The 24,224-nt window shown below is 37.0% G+C and overlaps 1 protein-coding gene across 16 annotated transcripts in view; it reads right to left on the bottom strand.

Annotated features, from left to right (window-relative positions):
* WNK1 (WNK lysine deficient protein kinase 1) overlaps nucleotides 1–24,224 on the bottom strand; it is a 144,866-nt gene that overhangs the window by 53,001 nt on the left and 67,641 nt on the right. For all 16 annotated transcript variants that reach the window (XM_033116746.1, XM_033116749.1, XM_033116748.1 and 13 more), the window contains exons 2-4: nucleotides 23,082–23,254; nucleotides 10,387–10,607; nucleotides 9,013–9,170 (exon numbers count right to left, since the gene is read on the bottom strand). In XM_033116746.1, coding sequence (XP_032972637.1) covers nucleotides 9,013–9,170; nucleotides 10,387–10,607; nucleotides 23,082–23,254 — 552 coding nt within the window. The remainder of the gene's footprint in view (nucleotides 1–9,012; nucleotides 9,171–10,386; nucleotides 10,608–23,081; nucleotides 23,255–24,224) is intronic.

Below are 24,224 nucleotides of genomic sequence, written 5' to 3'. Positions count from 1 at the left end.
GCCAGCTCAACCATCTGGCTTCATTTAAATCATCTGATATTTATCCATTTCCAATCATCTGACACCATTTAACTCACATCACACTGCTCAAAAACGGTTAACATGTAAAACATGTAAAAGATGGCCACAGAATCACAGATCTAAAAAGAATCTGAGTGTGAGTTCCTCCTTGATCAAATAAGGTCATTGTGGGCCAGAAATTAATACCATGTCAAAGTTAGAATGAATTCATTAACTCAACTGGCATCTATGGAGGGTCTGGTCTAACCTAGTCTAGTCTAGTCTGGTAGGTATCAGTCAGCTCCTAGATGCATGGCATTATCTTCAGCACCTAGAATAAAAAAAATGGAGGAGTCTCTATTGCAGTGGGTAAGGGCCTAGTCACTCGTCAAGCAGAACTAGAATCTGGGCTCCACAGTGTCTGCTTCAGCGTTACTTCTAGTCCATGCTGCAGTTCTCTTCATTTCTTTAATCTGGTGTGCAAAGCACTCACAATGCAACTTCTACCTCATTCTCTACTCCTATCTATCCAAAGTAAGTCCAAACTGGTTACTTGGTGCACATTTTGACCAACAAGAATACTCTTTTTAGCCAACTGAGCCCTACACTTCTTTCAAGGTATACCTCAAATTATATATAATGAGAAGGCAGCAATTACAAAGTATGAATCTTCTGGCATATAAGTTATTTACACGATGTAAGGAAACTCAAATACTATCAATATTATAATGTACGTAAGTATAGAAACCATCTTTCTATACCCTACCAGTTTTTATCCTATAGTTTAATGTCTGGTGAATTATAAAGTCAGTATTCAGTGTGGATGAACAAAACCAGCTTTTCTGAGAAATTCTGAAATGAGGATTTCACAATTGTTCTTTAGCACCTAAAACACTGGGAAGTATACCCAGAACTGTTTGGTTTAAGATTAACAGTCTGATTAAAAATAAGAATGTTTAATCTTAATCAAATCACACTGGAGTAATGGAATGACTCTGAAAATCATTCCAAATGTTCCTGAGATATAGCCCATGATATACAATTTTCTTTTACATGTATAATCCAAATATATGGAAGCAAAAATAAAATTTATAAAGTAACCATTTCAGCTAATTCCAATAGATTTAGATCTCTGGGACAGCACAAAAAATTCCAGCTGCGAAAGAAAAAAGTACGTTTTCCTCAACTTTTCAACCCCTATCTAATCAGGAATCAGCCTCAATGGTTTCTGTAAAAAAGTAGGGTGAATTGCAATCTGTTATACAAAAACTAAGAGGAATTTCGCCCTGACTGCTTTAATTCTGTTTTTCCCAGACAGAATGTTCAAACCTTGAAATCCAAAGGCTAATATAATCAGTGACAAAGTCAAATTACATAAACAAAGTAATTAAAAATCCCCATTATTTCTAACTTGGTTGTTATGAGGCTGGATTCAGCCAGATTCTTACTGGTATGAACCATTAGTTTACAGGAATTTGAACATACCTTATGATCCCATTGGAAAACAAGCCTCTTCAAACTCTCTACCAAATCCAGCTAGTTCTATCAAAGAAAATTAGTTTACCTCATGATTCCCCAAGGCTCATTACTCTCTGGATACATGAAAGCTTGTGTACTGCTCCAAGTTCAAATGCACTATGTTTCACATAAAAAACTGACGCCACTGCTTACTGTAGTTTCTAGTCTTTTAATAGCAGACACAAATTATGCCAAGTACATTACTTCTCTTATTTGGATCTTCTCATTTTACCAATGGCAGAGATTTTCAAAGTAACTGATGTTTTTTTCTCCTTTCAACAGGGATACACAGGACTCAAACCTGTCATACCAGTCTTAATGCTACCCATGTACCCGAGTTTTTTACTCGCAGATTGTTTTTCCCTTGGTGTCTAGAAAAACAGATTTTAAAAAACCAAAATCACGTAAAGGAAACAACTTTAAAGTTTATATTAGTGTCATGTTAGAGATGCTTGACTTCTGATGACATTATTATTATAATTATTTATTATTATTATCATTATTATTATTTCTCCTGAATTTCCTTGGACAAAATGTTCAATCTCTGAATCTATTTTCTTACCTGTGAAGATGTTATCTACTTACTACTTACCAGAATACAAAAAATTAAAATTAAATAGTATATGTAAAGCTCCCTGCAAAGTGACTGGCAAGAAGCAAGATTACAAATAAATGTAAGCTCATTTGCTCTCATTTAAACTTGACTTTAAGTTCATTAAACATATTTTAATCACTGCAATTTGCTGACTGTCACTAGATAAAAGACTAGAACAAAAGACAACTTATTTCACTACTAAACATGTCATAATGATGTGAATAATAATAACGGCAATACCTAGTAATAATACGTACTTGATTGATAACTGCATGTCAGGCACCATGTTCTATATCTTTAATCTTCATAAACATCTTAGGCTCAGAGCAGTTAAATAACTTGCCCAAGGTATTATAGCTAAGAAATGACATTTCTGGGATTTAAACTCAAGCAGACCCAAGTCCAGAGCGTATTTCCTCCACAGGCAACATACAATTGTGTTTCACTCCCTATAATTCTGTATTCATTTCACAAATAGTGACTGAGTGTCTATGACTTGCCAGTTTCTAAACACAAAAATACAGCAAGAAACAAGTCAAATAAAACCCTCAACCCACAGAATTTGTATTCTAATTGGGGCTTTAGATAAATACTGTCTAAGGCTGTGATAAAAGCCAGGACGGAAAATAAAACCAGGAGGGGACAGAAGTCAAGTGTGTGCACACTTTAGAATGTTTTAGATGGAGTGGGCAGGGGAAGCCTCTCGGAGCAAGTCGCATTTGGAGCCCTGACTGAATTGCACGCACACAAAGGGACGCCCGACAGCTTACGGCCAGCGTACCACCGAGTGTAGTTATTAAACCGCAGTCTACATCTACACCCTTCACATGGGCACCACACAGATTTAAATGCCCTCGGGTCACAGACTGACATTACAATTGACATCTATGGATTCAGTGTGGCATTTTGATGTGAGCAGGGGACTTGGGATTGTAACTGCTATTTCTAGATATGTGATCTTGGACTAGCCATCCTGGGCTTCGACTATTTATAAAGTGTTGATAATAGTAGTATTTACTTCCCCTAAGGGTTGCTGGAAGAGTTAAATGACATAATATAGGCGAAGTGTCTACTGCGATGTCTGGCACAGAGTGTGTGTATTTATTAACATTTACACTGGTTTCATCCCATTTGCAGGGCAGTGCACCACTGCAGGGTCAGATACTGCAATGAAATCACCTAAGAGGAAAAGAGAAACCTGTCCTTGAGAGGCTCAGTTCTAATGGGGGGACAACGGTTAATATCAATATAATTATCATATTAGATTAACAAAACAGAGGTAGAGTACGGTGGGAACACAGAAGAGGGAGCGACAGGACTTTCTGCCAAGAATCCTGGAAATATTTCTGGTAGAGAGAGCGAGAGGGTGGAGGCTACTGCTCCTACCGTCATACAGATTAGCCTCAGCATCACCGTCATACTAGGCCAATGAAGTCCTTAGTTTAAACATATATTCTCAGGAACACTGTCTTTGACCCTCTTAAGATCAAAACCCCCTACTTCATTATGTCTATAAAATCCATCCACTTTGCTATAATTATTACTTCAGTGTTACTTTCCCTACTAGAAGGTGGGAGGAACAACGAAGCACATTATCCTATTGACTGCTGTATCCCCAAACTGGCACATAGACAATACCTAATTAATAGCTGTCAAGTAAGTGAATAATCGTTCAAAGAAATAGAGAACTACAGCTATGGTTCAACTGACTGGAGTTCTGTGATGTTCAAACCTAAAACGGTAATACTGAGCTGTTCGAGATGGACTCTTCTTTGTACCCCTTGTTTAAGTTAGTGCCAAACCTGCAGAAGGCCTTGCGTGTAGGAGGGGGTGGTTTACTGGTGACTACTTGGTATACATGGCAGATCCGGGATGGAAACCAGAAATCTGGAGTGGCAGAGGCAGGGGGACGTTTACGTTAGGGAGCCCTATGACCTCTCAATGGATAACCAAGTATGTTTCATTAACAAACATGAAATAGTTAAATAGACTCATACTAAAATATATATTTAAAAAATCAGTTAAATGTACATCCAAAGCAGACTTAAGAGAAAATACAATACTTCAAGGCATAGTTCAATAGTCATCACAACTGTTTATATAATTATATAAATCATTGTACAATCTAGGTACTTATTACTTAAATCCCCCACATTTATCTCAGCACCCAAAACATTAGAAAAACTTTAGAGAATTAAAAGAAGGACATAGCCTTTTTTATTCTTCACTGGAAACCAGAAGATGGGAATGGAGGTTGGTGTAATCAAGACAGCATTACAAAGATAAGAAATATAATAATTGACAGCACAGAAATAATGGACTGTGGATAATAAAAAACTAAATTTTCACAGCTGAGAGGAAAAATAAAGCACAAGTGTATGCCTGCAGTATACTTAGAAACTAAGGATTCTAAGTTGACTAAACTAAGGATTCTAAGTTCCAAGTTGACTTAAAGAATTCCTCAAGCTTTTTATTCTCTCTTTTCTACAACATAGATTTTGCTTTTTATTTTGCTTTTTTAAAAAGCAACTCCTGAATAAGTTAAAAAAAATGCACTTAAATAGGTTTAAATTTCTTAGTCTATCTGGTTATTTACAATGCTAGCAAAAAGGTTCCATGAACAATGGGATGGTAATTTATCCAAATAATGTTTGGTATTACATTATTTAGCCTACTTTTAATTTATTTAACCAAAAATAAGCCATGCAGAACTTAAAGAGACCTCAAGTGATCACTATTCCAGCTCACACTTCTCAAATTTTAATGTATACATGAATCATCTCTTTGGATTTTGTAAAAGGAAGGTTTTGATTCCATCTGTCTGGGATGGGGCCAAAATTTTACATTTTTAACATGTGCTCTAAGGATGTAGATTCTGCTAGTCTGGGATTGCACTTTGCATAGCAAAGACCTAAATATCAGTGATTCTCAAAGTATAATATGAAGACCCCTGGGGGTCCCCAAGGTACTTCCTTTTTTCTTTTTTCTGGTACTTCCTTTTCTAATGCAAGGTACTTTCTTTTCTTTCCGGGGCCTGCAAAGTACTTCCTTTTCTAATGACATTATCTGCATGAGGCCAGGTTTTCTTCATACACTTCAACAAAAACAATATATTGCAACAAAACGTATGCACAAGCAGGTGTGAGAAACTGGTTGTCTTCTTTCTGACCAGAATAAAGAGATTTGCAAAATGTAAAAATGCCACTCTTCTCACTAAATTTTTAAAATTAATTTTTGGAAAATTTATTTTTTGTAAAATGTTATTGATGTCGACATATATTGGGCTTATTATGTTATTTTAAAATTAATAAATACATTATAAAATTCCATGTTAATTTCCAATATGGTAAACTAGATATAACACAAGTAAACAAAATATCTTTAGGGTCATCAATCATTTTTAAGAGTATAAAAGGGGCCTGATACAAAAAAAAGAATTTGAGAGCTGCTAAGCTAAATCATTCAAGTCTGGTAGCTGCTATCTTGATCCCTTCTCAAAAGATCTCAATGGACAGAATCTCAAACCTCTACCAGTAGGCATTTGCAATGTCTCATAATCTTGCCAAGTTCTTTATGCTTAATTACGAGCTTTCTGTCCTTACTTAGTCTCCTCTAGGTCAAGAAAAACTTGCTGAGCACCTCCCTCTTCCAATTATGCAAATAAGCCCCTTACCTCAAGAAATGAAACAGAACTAAAAACTGAAAATGATGGGTCTCAATCAGACTCATGACATCAGGAATTGTCTTGAAACATTTGAGGGAGTAGTATTTGATATTATGATTTGGTTTTCCCAATGAAATCTCAGAGAATAAAGTGAGAGTAATTATAGGGTGAAAAATATGGAGAAACAATTAAAAAAAATTAACACAGACCTAGCCCCATAATAGAAAGAGTTACTTAAACCAGTTGTTTAGAAATTACAACCATGAGATTTGAGAATCAATGAAAAAGCATGTAAACAGATTAACTTTTTTTAATGCTTTCTAGTCCAGGAATTTTGACTTTATTCAAGTTACTGTTTCTGCTCTATTTGTAAATTCCTATTCTATAACCTGTATTGCTTTTATATGTGTATCAGTTTCTACTTGCTACTATTCAATTTCATTTTAATTGGGTAATTTTGTTAATATTTCAAAAGTGACCTAAGTTTCATTCCTCTTTTGCAGGATAAACTCAACTCTCCCAAACTTACACACATAGTGTCTAACTTGACTGTATTTGGGATTCCTTTCACTGAAAGGTTTATTCTTCAAAACATTACTGAGTGTGGCCAGCCCGGTTGCTCAGGCGGTTGGAACTCCATGCTCCTAACTCTGAAGGCTGCCGGTTCGATTCCCACATGGGCCAGTGGGCTCTCAACCATAAGGCTGCCAGTTCAACTCCTTGAGTCCCGCAAGAGATGGTGGGCTCCGCCCCCTGGAACTACAACAGCAACTGGACCTGGAGCTGAGCTGCGCCATCCACAACTAAGACTGAAAGGACAACAACTTGAAGCTGAATGGCACCCTCCACAACTAAGATTGAAAGGACAATAACTTGACTTGGAAAGAAGTTCTGGAAGTACACACTGTTCCCCAATAAAGTCCTGTTTCCCTTCCCCAATTAAAAAAAAAATAAAATCTTTAAAAAATAAATAAATAAATAAAATAGTAAAACTCATAAAAAAATATGACTGAGTGCCTACAATGTGCCATATGCTATGCTATGAACACAATATGGATAAACAAAGATTTAATAGATCAGGTTCTAGGTCAATACCTCTTAAGACACCATTGCATTTTTCTTCCTGTTACCAATTCCTCTCCAGAGGTCAGGGTGGCTATAGGTTTAGACAGTTTAACAATGAAAAAAGAAGAAACTACAGAAGGGGTAATAAAACCTGGTAAATAAGCATAACAAACGTGGTATCCATACAATGGAATATTATTCATACATGAAAATAAATAAAGTACTGATTTATGACACAACATGAATAAACCTTGAAAATATCATGCAGTCAAAGCATAACAAAAAACCTAACACAAAACCAAAGCATAACACAAAAGGACAGATATTGTATAATTCCATTGTATGAAATGTCCACAATGGGCAAATCAAATCCATAGAGATAGAAGGAGATTATTCGTAGCCAGAGGTGGGAGGGTGGGAGAGTACGGAGTGACTGCTAACGGGCATGGGGTTTTTTTTTTTTGAGTGATGGAAAGGTTCTGGCATAAGTAGTGATGATGGCAAAACACTGTGAATACACGAAAAACCACCGAAGTGTACACCTTAAGATGATTTAAATTATGAATTTTATGGTATGTGAATATTATCTCAAAAAAAACACCCCCAAAACCAAAACACTGTAAAACTGACAACAGTAAATACTACACTAAGAATATGGAAACAGTGATATTTTAGGTTCTATTAAACTAACACCAAAGACTTCTTTCACCCGAGTAGGGGATTTTTCTTCTCAACTGAGCTGGAGTTTGCCTTTGTAAATAAAGATGTATTTGTTTATTAGACAGTGTCTCAAATCCCTTTTCTTAAAAATAAAATTAATTTGTTTTCTTTACTTTTATCAAAAAATTGCTTATGTCAATTTTTATTTAATCTTGTGGCAGTGCTGCGCCTAACAGTCTGAAACACACTGCTCTTAGCACTGAGCCACTGGCAGGCACCTTTTAATCAGTAGGATTCAGCCATATTTTTCACCTGCTCATCCTACACAGTCATTATTTTTAACCAGCTAATCACATCTGCTGGGTTAGGTTTGGAAAAGGGATAAAATTTAATATAGATCACCCACAAAATTTGCATTTTAGAAAATTGGTACTACCACATATTGATTTCTTTATATAGCAGAGTTTTTTTAAGACTTCATTTTATATAAATAAACCTAAAACTCCATGATCCCTGAAACATTTTAAGTATCAACCTTTGTTTAGAGAAATGATCAGGAAGTAAACTCACAAGATGAATCAAAGACTGATCACTAGATAACAGACAGTCCAGGCAATGCCCGTCAGGGTGCCTAAAGGCAGTCTGCGAAAGGAGAGCCAGCCTGAAAGGAGAGCCAGTCTGCAGGTGCACAAGGAAACCTACCCCAGCTTCAGGTTAGAAATAATGCCCAGAGCAACAAAGAAGGCTGGTGGCTGACAGACATAACAGACAATGTTTAAATATGCGGCTATCTTATGTACACTTTACTCTCCTAGTCGGTGCAGTATCAAACATTCAGCATCGTTGAAAGGTAAAAAAAGGATACTGGTTCATAAACCCTAAAAATGGGTTAATTAGATACTATGTGCCTTTTGATGTAATATAATGTGAAACACACAGCACCACATATTAATTATTCTTGCAAAAACTTTTTAAGCTAAATTTTATCAAGCCTTTGAAACAGTGGTTCTCAAACTTGTCATGGACTTTACTATGTCTCAGGTCTCTACAGGACAACTCTAGAAAATATCTCTTCGGCAGAGATGGACTACCATGTGTAATTTAAACTAGAGTAAGGTTTTAATTTATACCTTAAACATTGTGTATACGTATACATGATTTAATAAATTAGTGTATCAATTTTAAGCTATTCAGGGAAAAGTCTGAACAAAACAGCTTGGGTTACTTTTAACTCAGATAATAAGCTTTATGGTGAGAGGGAATGAGAACTTACATATCTCCGAATAAAGGTTTAAATGAATGCAAGAAGTGTCCAGGATAAACTGGTGCTTCTTTCATCTCCATGTTTGCTCTCACTGTGTCATGAGCAATAAGTAACTCAACTCCCTCTTCCCCTACACTTTAGAAGGCTTTCTACCATTATTCCCTTTTGCATGGTTTGATGTTATCCATCTTGGGATTCCCTCTTAGATGTGACCTAAGCTCACCAATCAGTTAGGGGAAGACTTACACTGGTCACTCGACGGTAGATCTGCGCAGCATTTTGGCACTCTGAGTAAGGGTATTCAGACGTGGCCATCTCGAGCATGCACATCCCAAAAGCGTAAACATCAACAGATTCATCGTATTTCTCTTCATACATCTCAGGGGCCATGAACTCTGGGGTACCTTAAATTAAAAGAACGATTCAAACTCAATGCCCGTAGAAGCTGCTGTTACTCACCAGGAGAAGCAACAGAGGGGTTAACCTGTGAGAAAGCATAAAGTAGGAGGGAAGGAGGGAGGAAAAAAAGGAGGGAAAGAGGGTAAAAGGGAGGGAACGGAGGGGAGGGAGGGAGGGAGGGTGGGAGGGAAGAGTAGGGGGAAAAGGAACAAAATCTTCTTAGTCAGTCTGTTCCATCAAGTATCTTACAGATCTTCCACTACAAGGCCTTTATAAAAGAAATTAGAACAGGGTCAGTGTTCTTTATTTACTGTTTCAAAATGATTACTGTTATACAATGTCAAAATTGAGTCTTGGATAAAAGATAAACTGGTAACTCACACTGAAAACAAATGGAAGGAAAAGGTAAGAAACTAGTAAGGAAGAATGTAGATACAATGGCATCTACCTTAAGACAGGATGATGGGTGTGAAAAATCAAAATACTTGTCTGCCCTCTACTGTATGGCACATGTAAGGCTAACATTTAGCAATTTCCAGAGACATTTTCAGTTGTAACAAGTGAAGGGAGGTGGACGGGGGTGTGCTACTGGCATCTAGTGGGTAGAGACCAGGGATGCTGCCAAATATTCTTACAACACAAAACAGCCCTTATAACAAAGAATTGTCTAACTCAAAATGTCAATAATACTAAAGTAGAAAAATCCTATTTTAGACATATCAGATTGTCTAAAGAGTAAGAAAAAAAATTGATAAAACCAAAACTTCAGAATGAACTCATTTTCATTTTTAAAATAAAGTTTTAATAGGCAGATATTTTTCAATATATCTATATATCCAACAGACTTTTTTAAGAAATTAAACTACATATAAATTCAGTTTCTTTTATGTGGAAAATAACACACTTATACAATATCTATTATATAAATAAGCATATAATTCATGACCAATAAGACTGATTAGCTACGTAATCTTTTGTTAAGAGTTCACCTTACTTCTCTTTATATAACTTTACAAATACATCAATAGTCTTCAAGATGATTCTAGAAGTGTTACATATAGAGAACTCCATATCTCCTAAGTAGAACTGGCTGCTTCCTAGGTTCAAGCTCTGAATTTTTGAATGTTTATTTCACATAATAAAAGCTGTGGCAGGGTCAGGTTTCTAAATAAAAGGAATGTCAGAAAGCCAGTTAGGTTGCAAGGTACACTTGAAACATACCTATCACGCTCTTGGCAAAAGAAGCCCGCTTCAGGGTTGCCAGACCTAAGTCTCCAATCTTGACCGAGCCTGTAGGGCCGGTGATAAAGATGTTGTCACACTTAAGATCTCGGTGAATAATAGGTGGAGTGCGAGTATGAAGAAACTGAAGTCCTTTAAGGATCTGACGGCACCAGCTTCTTAGAACTTTGATCTTCATCACCTTAAACCTTTTCAGGTACCTGGAAAAGGCAAGGTATACCAAACAGGTTATCAATGATATGAGTTTACTGCTTTGAAGAATTCCATTAAACTCTAGCATATCTGAGATGGGAATATCAAATTTAGAATATTAAGATTCAGTAACCTTACAGGTCCGTGATATTCTTGGTTACAGGGGATGGGATAAGAAGTGGTTGGAAAGCAAACTCTGATAACAAAGCACTGAAAAAGTTCTTAAAATTAAGTCACTACTGAAATGAGTTAAAGGTAAGAGGTAGAGTACAACTTCTGGTAAATGGTGGAGCAATTCTTATTGGACACTGATATAATTATAAACTAGTAAAACTATATACAAAACAACTACTTGAAGACTCTGGAGAGCAGTCAAAATCAGGCATAAACTGGAAGGGAGTTCCCCTGAGGAAAAAGGGAAAGCACGGCTCAGAACTGCCTACTTCCTTTCCCTTCTCAGCTGAGGGAGGACTCCAGTCTGACTGTGCAGGTCAGCTAGTCAATAGAATATCCACTGGACAAATGTGAGTATTTATATTTAAATGCAGACTAATTAGAATTAAAAATTCCATTTCCCAGTTGCACCAGCCACATTACACGGCTGTGAGTGGCTAGTGGCTGCCATTGAGGACAGTGAAGATTACAGAACATTTCCATCATCACAGAAAGTTCTACTGGCCAACAGAGCACTAGAAAGTAGAGAGGGAAATCTCAGAAAGGAACTACAGAAGGGAAGCCTCATAGTCTGCACATTCACTCTGCCCAAGACACTGCTTGACCTATGAAATACGTGTATGTGGGGCAGATTCCAAGCAGCCCAGCTAAAAGAATGGCACAGAGGTTCTGGCTGACGCTACCCACTGTAAGGAACATCAAATTTTGAGGTTCAGTTCCAATGCAAATTTTATCTGGAAGTAGTCAGGAAAAAAATGAAGAGCACTAAAAGAGCAAATATAAAAAATTACATTTTCCTCTTATTATTTTAAAACTACAGATGACTGGCAGCCAACCAAGATGGCGCAGTAGTCAAACACTGTGTTTACCTTCTCTCACAGCCACATCAAAAATACAAGTAATCTACAAAACAACCATTATTGAGAATCGTCTTAAATCAAGCTGAACTGCAGCCTTTCAACTAAGGATGAGCAGAAGAAACCACCTTCAGACTGGTAGGAGGGTCAGAGACATGGCGTGGGCTGGTCCCACACCCACGTGTGACCATTAAAGATCAGGAGGGCTATTTTGGCTGTGGGGGTCCCCCCACCTACCCCCTAAAGGAGTGAAAGATCCCATCCCCACCCCAGCCCAGGGTTCCAGTGCAGGGGACAGAAGTCCCCATAATCTTTGGTTGTGAAAACCAGCAGAGATTGTGACTGAGTGAGACAGTGCAGCTACTCTCACAGGCCCTCCTCTTAAAGGGACAGCACACAGACTTACCGACCAACGGAATCACTCACTCTGAGCTCCAGCACTGGGGCAGCAGCTGGAAAGGTGGGAAGGACAAATGGTGGGGAATTGAGTTATCTGGCTTGGGACTGGGGCTGGAGAGGCTGCTTTCTCCTGGACGGGGGTTGGGGGGCATGGGGGCTGGCGGAGGCCATTGTTTCTTTGTTGAGCCCTCCCCCTTCCCAGCACGCGAACAAAGGTGGCCGTCATTTGAGTCTCCACTGTTTATTCCCCACACCTTGGCAATTTGAGACCTGGCCCCACCCAACTTTCGGGCACACCCAGTTTGCTTTCAGCAGCTATTTCATGCACACCGTTTGCCTTGGCTCAAGCTGACTTTCCTAGGGTCCCTAAAAGGTTCGCGGAACCCAGACAAGCAGCATCTGCTTCAGCATATCCTGTACCTCCGGCTGAGCAGCCCTAAGCTGGCACTAGCGGCAGCCGGCCTTGGTTCACAGCTTGGCCTCTCAAGGAGCTTCCAAGCACAGCACTGGCAGCAGCCATCTGCAGATTTCCTTGTGGCTCCTGCGGGGTGGCCCCGGGTCGGGCACGCTGTGGCTGAATTTGACCTATAGCAGATGACCTCCAAGGTGGTTTTGGGGCTGGTGCTCACAGTGCCCAGCTTCAAAAAGAGCTGGAGCATCACCCAGCCACCTCCAAGGACGACACACCCAAGGGGCATATTGGGCAGGCACCAGAGTCCTGTTGAGGGAGATCCTGCTCCATAGGATCAGCCCCTGCACAACTCTTCCGCTGTAGTCAAGGCCAGTCCTCACAACGAGTGAGCCCAGGGTCAGTCCCTCACACTGATGTGCAATTATCAACCAAGGCTCTACTATGAGAGGAGTGCACACACAACCCACACAAGGGACACATCTGGAATGCATGGCTCAAGTGACCAGAAAGACTGTGCCACTGAACCCCACCGCACACCTACTACATAAGGTCATTCTACTAAGACCAGAAGACATAGCAGCCCTAAGTAATACAAAGAAACAAACACAGGGAGGCAGCCAAAATGGGGAGACAAAGAAACATGTTCCAAATAAAAGAACAGAACAAACATCCAGAAAAAAAGAACTAAGCGAAATGGATATAAGCCATCTATCAGATGCAGAGTTCCAAACACTGGTTATGAGAATGCTCAATGATTTCAGGGAGAACTTCAACAGAGATAGGAAGCATAAAAATGGAGATGGAAACCATAAAAAAGAACCAGTCAGAAATAAAGGGATACAATAATGGAAACAAAGAATATATTATTATAGGGAATGAACAGATTAGATGAAGCAGAGGATCCAACCAGCAATGTAGAAAATAAGGTAGCAGAAAACACCTAACCAGAACAGCAAAAAGAAAGAAACAAAATCCAAAAAATTGAGGCGAGTTTAAGGGGCCTCTGGGACAATATCAAGCATACCAACATTCGCAGTGTAGGGGTACCAGAAGGAGAAGAGAGAAAGTAAGGAATTAAAAACCTACTTGAAGAAATAATGACAGAAAACTTCCCTAATCTGGTGAAGGAAACAGACATGCAAGTCCAGGAAGCACAGAGTCCCAAACCAAGACACATCATAAATAAAATGCCAAAGGTTAAATACAAAGAGAGAATCTTAAAAGCAGCAAGAGAAAAGTGGTTAGTTTCCTACAAGGGAACCCCCATAAGACTGGCAGCTGATTTCTCAACAGAAACTTTGCAGGCAAGAAGGGAGTGGCAGGAAATATTCCAAGTGATGAAAAGCAATGACATACAACCATGATTGCTCTGTCCAGCAAGGCTGTCATTTAGAATTGAAGGGCAAATAAAAAGCTTCCCAGACAAGAACAAGCTGAAGGAGTTCATCACTACCAAATCAGTATTACAAAGAATCTTAAGGGGCTTCTTTAAGATGGGAGGGCGGTTAAGGATGGGTGAAAGGGGAAGGGATTAAGAAGTACAAGTTGGTTGCTACACAGTAGTCATGGGGATAGGGTACGCATAAGGAATATAGTGAATAATATTGTTAATAACTAGGTATGGTGCCAGATGGGTACTAGATCTATCAGGGTGACAGATGGGAACGGGGTTGGGGGCGGGGTGAAAAAGGTGAAGGCACTAAGAAATACAAATTGATAGTTAATACTATAATAGTATGGGGAATAGAATCAACAATGTTGTAAAGATCATCTAAGGTGCCAGATGGGCACTGGACTTATCAGGGGGATCACGTCATAGACGGTGTAGATGTCTGACCACCGCATTATAAACCTGAAGCTGAAGTAGAATAATATTAAATGTCAACTATAACTAAATATATAGGTATATATAGTCATGGAATATGGAGTACAACATAGGGAAGATAGTTGATGGTATTGTAACAGCTAAATAAGATGTCAGAGGGGTAGTAGCTTGGGGGGTGGGTTATCACTTTATGAGGGGTTTAAATGTCTAACTATTATGTTGCTTTGTACACCTGAAATAATAAAAATAAATTAAAACAAATAAATTAAATTGAAAAAATAGAAGTAATAGATGGGTACAACCAAAAACCAACCACATATGACTAGTTAAAGGAAAATTTATTTATAACAGTGTATTGTAGGGTCTATAGAATATATAAATGTCACACATATGAAAATTATAGCACAAAGAATATGTGTCAGGAATAAATGAAACTGTATTTGTACAAGTTTCCTTTATTTTACATGAAATTGTACAGTACCAACCCAAAGCATATTGTAAAAAGTTAAGGATATAAATGTAAATCTCTAGAACAACTGCTTTAGACACACACAACATGCACACAAAACACACACACACACACACACACACACACACACATTTAACTGAAAAGCTAATACAGGAACTCAAATTAAATTCTACTTCATTTCATAAAGAACGCTAATGTTCAAAGTTACATTTGTGGTTTAAAAGAATATCAAAATAGTCACCTCTTAAGGGTGAGGGGAAGAGGCATAAGGGCATTTAATGAGATGATGGAAATGTTCCATACATCTTAACAGAGTTTTGACTACATGAGCAAATGTCTTTGTCAAAACTCATCCAATGATACAATCACAATTTATGCTTTTCACTGCATGTTAAGTTTTACCATAAGGAAAAATAAAACATACAAATATTGGAACTTTAACGAAACGCATACTGAAGTGTTTACAGGTAAAGCATACTAATGTAACTAATTCTGAGATTAATAAAAATAGATTGATAGGTGAATGATTAGATAGACATGTGGTAAAGCAAATGCAGCAAGTCAATAAAGTAGAGAATCTAGGCAGTGCATATGTGTGTGTTCACTGTGTAATTTTTTCAACTCTTCTGTGTAATTGAAAATTTTTATAATAAAATGTTGGGGAAAAGTTGAGGCTGGCTTGTACCTTTTTCACATTTATAAAATAATGAAGTATATAAAATATAACAGATTACTGTATATATTAACCTTGTATCTCACAACCTTATTAAAATTGTTTAAAAACCACTGGAATTGTCTATATAAACAATTAAATAACTGCAAACATGGACAGTTTTATTTCTTCCTTTCTAATCTTTATTATCTTTCACTAGTTTTTCTGTTTTTATGCCTTATTGCAATGGTGAGCCTCTACAATACCAAATACAAGTGGTGAAAACAGACACCCTGGCTTTGTTCCCAATCTCAGGGGGAAATGGTTAGGTATGACCTTAGTTATAGGTTTTTCCATGGACACTCTTCATCAGTTTGAGGAAAGTCCCGTCCCTACTCTTCCTAGTTCGCTATGAGGTTTTTAGTCATGACTAGATGTTGAATTGTCAAATATTTTTGCCATATATATTGAAACAATCATATGATTTTTTTCTCCTTTATTCTGTGAACACTGGTTCACCCAATACTAAACCAACTTTGTAATCTAGGATAAACCCTATTTGGTACTGATGTACCGTGACTGGTGGAGCCAATTTGCCATTATTTTGTAAAAGATTTTTGTATCTATGTTCATGAGGGACATTGCTCTATAAATTTATTTTGCTATAATATCTTAGGTTTTGGTATTAGTGTTATGCTGGCTTCATAAAGTGAATTGGACATTGATTCTTTGCCTCTGCTTTTTGAGAAAATTCAATACGCTGGATTCCCCTCCCCCTTTTTTATTATGATAAAATATACATACTAACATAAACTTTACCATTTTTAAGTGATATTAAGTACATTCATACTATTGTGCAATCATCCTCACTATCCATCTCCAGAACTCTTTTCATCTTGCAAAACTGAAACTGTATACCCATTAAACAATAACTCCCCAGTCCTCTCTACCTTTGGGCCCTGGCAACCACCAATATACTTGCTATCTCTATAAATTTGACTACTTCATTTAAATGAAATCATAAACGTATTTGTCTTTTTGGACTGGCTTATTTCACTTAGCATAATGTCCTCAAGTTTCATTCATGCTATAGCATGTATCAGAATTTCCTTCCCTTTTAAGGCTGAAAAATACTTAATCGTACATATGTAGCACACTTTGCTTCCACTGATGGATACTTGGGTTTCTTTTACCTTTTAGCTATTGTGAATAATGCTGCTATGAACATGGGTGTACCAACATCTCTTCAAGATCCCTTTTAAATTATTTTGGATATATATCTGCAAATGAAATTGTTGGATCATATGGATCTATTAATTTTTTATTCAGATAAAATTGACATATTATATTAGTTTCAGGTGTACCATATAATGATTCAAAATTTATATATATTGCAAAATGATCATAAGGCTAGTTAAGATCCATCACCACACAGTTATAATTTCTTTTCTTGTGATAAAAACTTTATAGATCTACCCTCTTAGCAACTTTCAAATGTACATACAACAGTATTATTAACTACAATCACCAAGCTATACATGAAATCCCCAGGACTTACGCATTTTATAACTGGAAGTTTTACCTTTTGAACAGTGTCACCTCTCCCCCAACCCCTCACATACACTTGCAACCAACAATTCAGTCTCTGTATCTATGAATTTGTTTTTTTTTGTTGCTGGTTTAGGTGGTGTTTTTTTTTGGGGGGGGGGGCGTGGTTCTGTTTTGTTTTCTAGGTTCCACATATAAGTGAGATCATACAATGTCTTTCTTTGTCTGACTTATTTCACTTCAGCATAATGTCCTCAAGGTCCATCCATCTTGTCAGAAGGAAGTGGCAAGATTTCCTTCTTTTATATAGCTGAATAGTATTTCAGTACACACACACACACACACAATCTTCTTTATCCATTCACCACTGATGGACACTTAGGTTGCTTCCATGTCTTGGCTATTGTAAATAATGCTGAAATGAACATGGGGGTACATACATCTTTTCAAGTTAGTGTTTTCATTTCTTTCGGTTAAATATCCAGAAGTGGATCTGCTGGATCATATGGTAGTTCTACATCCTTGCCAAAACTTATTATTTCTTGTCTTTTTGATAATAGCCATTCTAATAGGTGTGAGGTGGTGTCTCTTTTGGTTTTGATTGGTGTTTGCCTAATGACTAGTGGCGTTGAGCATATTTTCACGTACCTGTTGGTCATTAGTGCAGTCTCTTTCGGAAAAAATCTATTTAAGTCCTTTGCCCATTTTGGAATCGAGTTGGGTTTTTCGTTTTTCAAAAAATATTTTATTGGGTAATATTGGGAAACAGTGTGTTTTTCCAGGGCCCATCAGCTCCAAGTTGTCGACCTTCAAGCTAGTTGTGGAGGGCGCAGCTGAGCCCCAAGTCCAGTTGCCGTTTTCAATCTTGAGTTGCAGGGGGCGCAGCCCACCATCCCATGCGAGAATTGAACTGGCAACCTTATTAAGAGTTCGGACTCTAACCAACAGAGCCATCCGGCTGTCCCTCCAGCAGCTCAGCGACTGCTCGTTGTTTTCAATCTAGCTTTGGAGGGCTCAGCTCACTGGTCCATGTGGAAATCAAACCAGCAACCTTGTTGTTCAGAGCTCACACTCTAACCAACTGAGCCATCCGGCCGCCTGCGTTGGTTTTTAATGCTGTTAAGTTTAGGGACTTCTCTGTATATTCTAGATATTAATCCCTATTGAGTGGTATGACTTATAAATATTTTCTTCCATTCTGTGAGTTGCCTTTTTACTCTGTTGATAATGTATTTTGATGGACAAGTTTTTAATTTTCATGAAGTCCAATTTTAAACACACTGGATTTTAAAACATTTGACCTGGCATATATTTCAGGTAATGCTAACAACCAAAATCACTTCTACTTTGGTAGAGAGTATTAAGTTTTCTTTTTACTGATGAGGATAGTGACCCCGGGGTCACAGAGCTATTACAAGACAGAGATGGCAACTGAATTCTTAAGCCAGCAACTCTCTCTCTAATCTGCTATGTATACTACCATCAGATAAGTCTTTCTAACGGAATGCTAACATAGTCCCTAGCACCTAGTAGGTACTCAACTGTTTTCAGAATTATTCAATGCATTGTATCACTGCTGGATCAGAATCTTTCCAATGGTTCCCTACCATCCTTAAGTTAAAGCACAGACTAATCTTTTGCCTTGCATTCAAAACTCTCTACATTTCTGACATATATACTGAAATCTTTTTAGTCATTATTCCTCTTTATAAACATTGTTTTTAACCATAAGGGTCAACCTACAGCTAACCTTCTATTCTTTATTTTTACGCAATTCCCATAGTACCTCTCTACTTACAGAAAATCTATTTATCCTTTAAAGCCTAATTTAAATCTTATTACTTTGATAAAGACCTTTAAAATTAACCTAGTCAGGAGGAAGTGTTATTGTCTTCTCAAATGCGATCAAAATAAAAATTACAAAAATTATTATTCAGCCATAAAAAAAGAATGAAATCTTGCCATTTGCGACAATATGGATAAATCATGAAGACATTACACTAAGTGAAATAAGTCAGAGAATGAAAGAAACAACAACAACAAAACAAGCTCACAGATACAGAGAATAGATTGGTGGTTGCCAGAATCAGGGGTGGGATGGGAAAAATGGTTAAGGGAGTTAAAGGTACAAACTTCCAGTTATAAAATAAATAAGTCATAGGGATAGAAGATACAACATGGCAACTATAGTTATTAATACTGTATTACTTACTTGAAAGTTGCTAAGAGTGATATTAAAAGTTCTCATCATAAGAAAAAATAATTCTGTTAGTATGTATGGTGACGATGTTAACTGGACTTACTGTGATCATTTCACAACATATACAAATATTACATCATTATACACCTGAAACTAATATAAGGTGGTTATGTCAACTATGCCTCCTTAAAAATTTTTTTAAATAATTTTAAATTGTAGATTATTTTATTTAAAAAATAGGAACATTATCTAAAACCACCACAACCAAACAAGAAAAGCGGCAACCAGGCATCATCAGTGCAGAAAAGACAAAATTAATAGGTAGATAGACAGCTAAATGATCTTCTTGATACAGCATTTTTGAGTACTTCATTACAGCTCATTCATGCCCAATCACACTGAAGAAAAGCCTAGTAGTTGAAAAGCCCAGCCTCATAACCATAGCTCCTAATCAGCTTTTCAGTGCTGAAATGTTTAATATAAACTGACAACCAACCCATGGTTAAATGGGCGTAATTAGGGTTCATATCTCACAGAACTGGAAGATTAAATGCTAAGAACAATGGCTGCCAAATATTAGAATATAGGAAATTTTAGCTCAACAGAGAATATCAATAAACAGATGGAAATTATAAAAAGGAACCAAACAAATTCTAGAGCTAAAATACAATAACTGAAATGAAAAATTCAATAAAGGGTTTAAAAAGCAGATTTGAGCAGGCAGAAGATAGAAGCTTCAAACCTGAAGACAAATCAACTGAAATTTATCTGAGTAGAAAGAAAAAATAGAAAAATCAACAAAGCCTAAGAGACCTGTGGGATACCACCAAAGTGATCAACATATACAAAATGGGAGTCCCAAATAAGAGAGAAAAGGAAAAAGAGTATTTGATAAAATAATGGCCAGAAACTTTCCAAATTTGCTAAAAGACATGAATCTATACATCCAAGAAGCTCAACAAAATCCAAAGAGATCTACAATGAGACACATTAGATTTAAACTGTTGAAAGCCAAAGACAAGAAGACAATCTTGAAATCAGCAAGAGAAGCAACTCCTCGTGACCAAGATACATTGTGGTGGGAAGAGAAATAGGGAGTAACTGCTTAATGGGCATGTGATATTCTTTAGATGGTGATGAAAATGTTCAGGAACTTGGTAGATGTAGTGGTTATACAACAATGTGAATGTACTAAATGCCAATGAATTGTACACTTTAAAAAGGTTAATTTTATGTTAGTGAATTTCACCTCAATTAAAAAAGAACCTAACTTTATTTCCATCGCCTATACCAAATTTTCTAACCCATATATTCCATCTTATTTTTCAGGTATGGGTGCTTATTTGTTTCAATTTAAACATGTATACATATGTGGAACAAAGGTAGAAGAAACTCAAAAGGTCCAAAAAGCATGTATTTTGGAACTAATTCCCATCCCTTTCGGCCCATTTGCCTCTCCAAATGCTGCCAATGCTCCTAACTGTTCTCTGTTCTTCCAGGTATAAATACAGACTTGTTTTACATCTATTTGTTTAGATTTACACATATATCCTTAATCTGAGCCATCCTCTTCTCAAATATTGTCTTTCCTCATTCTCTTCATTATTTTCCGTTTAAAGTGATAATTAAATCTAATGTCTTCTCTTTCCATGTCTTTTCTTTTTTCATATTTTCCATCTTTTTTTGCTTTCTGATTTCTTCATATTATTCTTGTCAATTCAATCTAGTCTGCTGTTTAACCTAACCATTGAAGTTTTCATTTTAATAATTTATTCTTATTTCTAGTTCTTTGGATATTTTCTAATTATGCCTAAACTTTTTTTGATGAAGTTCTATTTCTAGTCCTTCTTTTATCACTTTATATGCTTGTATATATTTTATATAGCTACATACACCTCTACTGAAATCTTTTTATAATTGCATACTTATCTCATAATCAAATTCAGAGTTGTCTATAGTATCTGTAATTCCTGTGGTGCTATTTTCCAGTTGCATCTGGTCATCTTTACTGGTGTGTTTTGTAATTAAATGGTGAGGTGACTTTCACTGGAGACTGTTTTGTCCCTGGATACTGTGACCAATGAAGTGTGAAAATGTCCCTGGGAGTTGTTGTTGGTTTCTAGAAAAATCACAATGTTTATTCCTAGGCTTGGGATTCCTGCACCAAGTAGGTAGTATAAATTTATATGACAGAACCATCTACATATGACCTAGGCTGAGATTTCCATTTTTCATAGGGACTCCCCTTCCATCTAAAGTCCTGGGCAGAGGGACAAAATTCCTTATAGCTTTCATTGGCTGGGGTAGAGTTTTCCCTTTCACGGATAATTCCGTTTTTTGACACCGGCTAAGTTCCAGTTGCCCTCTCTACTAACTTCTAAGGTCTTTAGTGCCGGCATAGACATTAAAACTCTAGTATCCAACCCTAAGCCCATAAGTGGTATGAAATCCCAAGAGAATGCCATGGCATCAGCTCCTGCTTTGGCCTTGAGTTACTTCTTCTTTGCCTGTTATCTGGAGGTTACCCTTTCTTTCTTTGAAACCTGGATATGTATTGAAGGAGCTTTCATTATATTCCACATTTTAGTTTGCTGGTAGGGTGAGGCCATCCCACAGAGCTTAGCCCACTATGTTACCCACGCCTCTCATTAAAGTTTTTAAAACAAGTGAACTATTGTAGGCTCCTCTTGTAGGGTACGCCTGCAAGGCTGCTGAGTATCCAAACCAGTGAGAAGAACCTCAAAATGCAGATATACACACAACTACTATCACATGCTTCTCCTTAATTCATTCAAATTTTTATCAAGTTTCAGGACTAGTGCTAGGGAGCACAGTCTCGTGGAAGAAACAGACATATAAATAACAAGAAGCCTGGATGACTATGCTAAGGGTGTTAGCATGTTTTGGCTTTTCAACATGTTAGTTTTAAGCATCCAAGAGCACATTCAAGTGCGTACATCCGGGAGATACCAGACCATGTTTCAAAGATCTAGGATTAATGAGCTCAGTAACAACTAAAGAAAGTAATAAACAATAAATATACTCTACAGAGACAATTTTTAAAAATCAAATTCCTCCACAATAAAAAATTGATACCAAGTAATTTACACTAGTTTCCTCTCCAAGTACAAATAGACACTCTAAGACACCTGAGATTCCAAAGGCATACTCCAACTCTTACCTTAGAACTCTATAATAGAGAACAGGGAATTTCTGTGTTTAACCTATCTATATTCCTGAAAGAGATGATAGCCCTAGCTGTTTGGCTTCAATTTCTGATGCTATGGGAAATGAAATTACCTAGTGATAATTTTCACAATACAATGTGCATTTGATACAGAGTTGAATAGATGCAGCAAAAAGTGCCCAATACAAGGTGATAAAATATGCGTCAAAGGTAAAGCTTCTCTAAGTTTCAACCTCATTTTCACCACTAGAGGGCTACCTTGTCATCATTTGATTTCTGATCCCTTAGACCAGGAGTGTCCAAACTTTTTTCAACGGTTTTCACCAAGGGCCATATGCGATAAAATACACAAACAGCCAGGCCACTCATTGAGGTGAAGTACGTATTGCCTCACCTAGTTTATTTAAGTAAACTAAATATATTTTTGGAATTTGCTGCAGGCCAATCAACAATGGATTGAGAGCCGCAGTTGGCCCGCAGGCCGCAGTTTGGAGCCACTCAACTTTAGAAACACCAAGTACTATGACTTAAAGTAACTAGGTTTATTCTGCTTCTCATTTTAATACTTACAATAAATAATTATCAAAGCACTTTATACACCAGAGGACTTTGTGGGCAGAAAAATGTGCTAATATACTCACATTTGGAGGGACTGCTCCCTCCTTAGGGCGACAAAAGTAGGACTAATAAGGCCTGAAATAAGAAAACTCAAGTTCTCTCACAGTTCTTGGTCAGCTTTTATAATATTGATGGACTTACGTTTTAAGCGTTCCAGATGTCATAAGTTCAGTCACCAGAACAATGCACTTCTTCCCTTTTACTGTGGATTCCCAGGAATCATAGAATCGAACAATATTGGGATGCTGAAGACCCTTTAACATTTCAGCCTCTTCTTTAAATCTCTGCCTCTCAGACTTTGTTAACTTTCGATCCTGAAATCAAAAACCAAAACAGAATGTGGTTTAAAATAATAAAACCCCAAGTTACAGTTAAATTTAGATGGCAAACATGCATCAAATTACAATGATCAATAAAATAAAACAAGAATGCTGTATCTAAAAACTTCATTAGCCTATCATGTGAGTATGAGAACAGGCTAAAGTGTAGGTAAGAAAACTGCGGATTATCAAGTCATGCTTGAGATTATTTTAATATCACCATTACTGTTAATGTATGCCTCAAATACAGTCTCATTTTGTAGGTGCAGTTAGTTAACTTACCACTTCCAAAATAAGTCACCTATGGTTAGAGACAGGCATTTAGTAACATGAAACAAGTATGGGTTTTGGAGGCAGAAAGATCTAAATATAAATTCCAGTTCTGTCTTTGCTTTGGTTAGTATTTCCTTAATGAATATATACCTTCACCCACAGGACTACTGCAAGAATTAAATAATCTAGTAGGTACGTTTTCATCATATGTTTAAAGCACCTGGCACTTCACAGGTTAATTCTCTTCCTATCTGAGATGAACTGGGAAAAAGCAATGTGTTTCTCCCTTGACAAGGTCCCCTACACACAAACTCTGAATTGTCCTGTAAATTAAAATTGAAACTATCTCTGTCATATCAATATTCTGTCAAAACATGTAATACATAATTTAACAAAATATTCCAGGCATACAATAATGTGTCCATCATACAGTTTAATAATTAAACATTACAGACATAATTTAAAGACCCTATGTAATTAAATTATCCTTTCTATCATTATTCCTTAAGCTTGAAAGACCACTACCCTGAATTTGCACATACCATTCCCATAAGGGTTTTTACACTTCATATGAAATGTTAAAATGTCATAAAATAATGTTACAGAGTATATATTTTTTGGAAGCTTGTTTTTTTCACTCAATATTGTTTGGAATCACCTGTGATGGCATACCAGGAGACATTACAACATA

The sequence above is a fragment of the Rhinolophus ferrumequinum genome, chromosome 10 (assembly GCF_004115265.2).
Source record: "Rhinolophus ferrumequinum isolate MPI-CBG mRhiFer1 chromosome 10, mRhiFer1_v1.p, whole genome shotgun sequence".
In the NCBI taxonomy this organism is placed as follows: Eukaryota; Metazoa; Chordata; class Mammalia; order Chiroptera; family Rhinolophidae; genus Rhinolophus; species Rhinolophus ferrumequinum.
The sequence above is the reverse complement of the archived record's forward strand: the minus strand, read 5'-3'. Positions and strand labels throughout refer to the sequence as shown.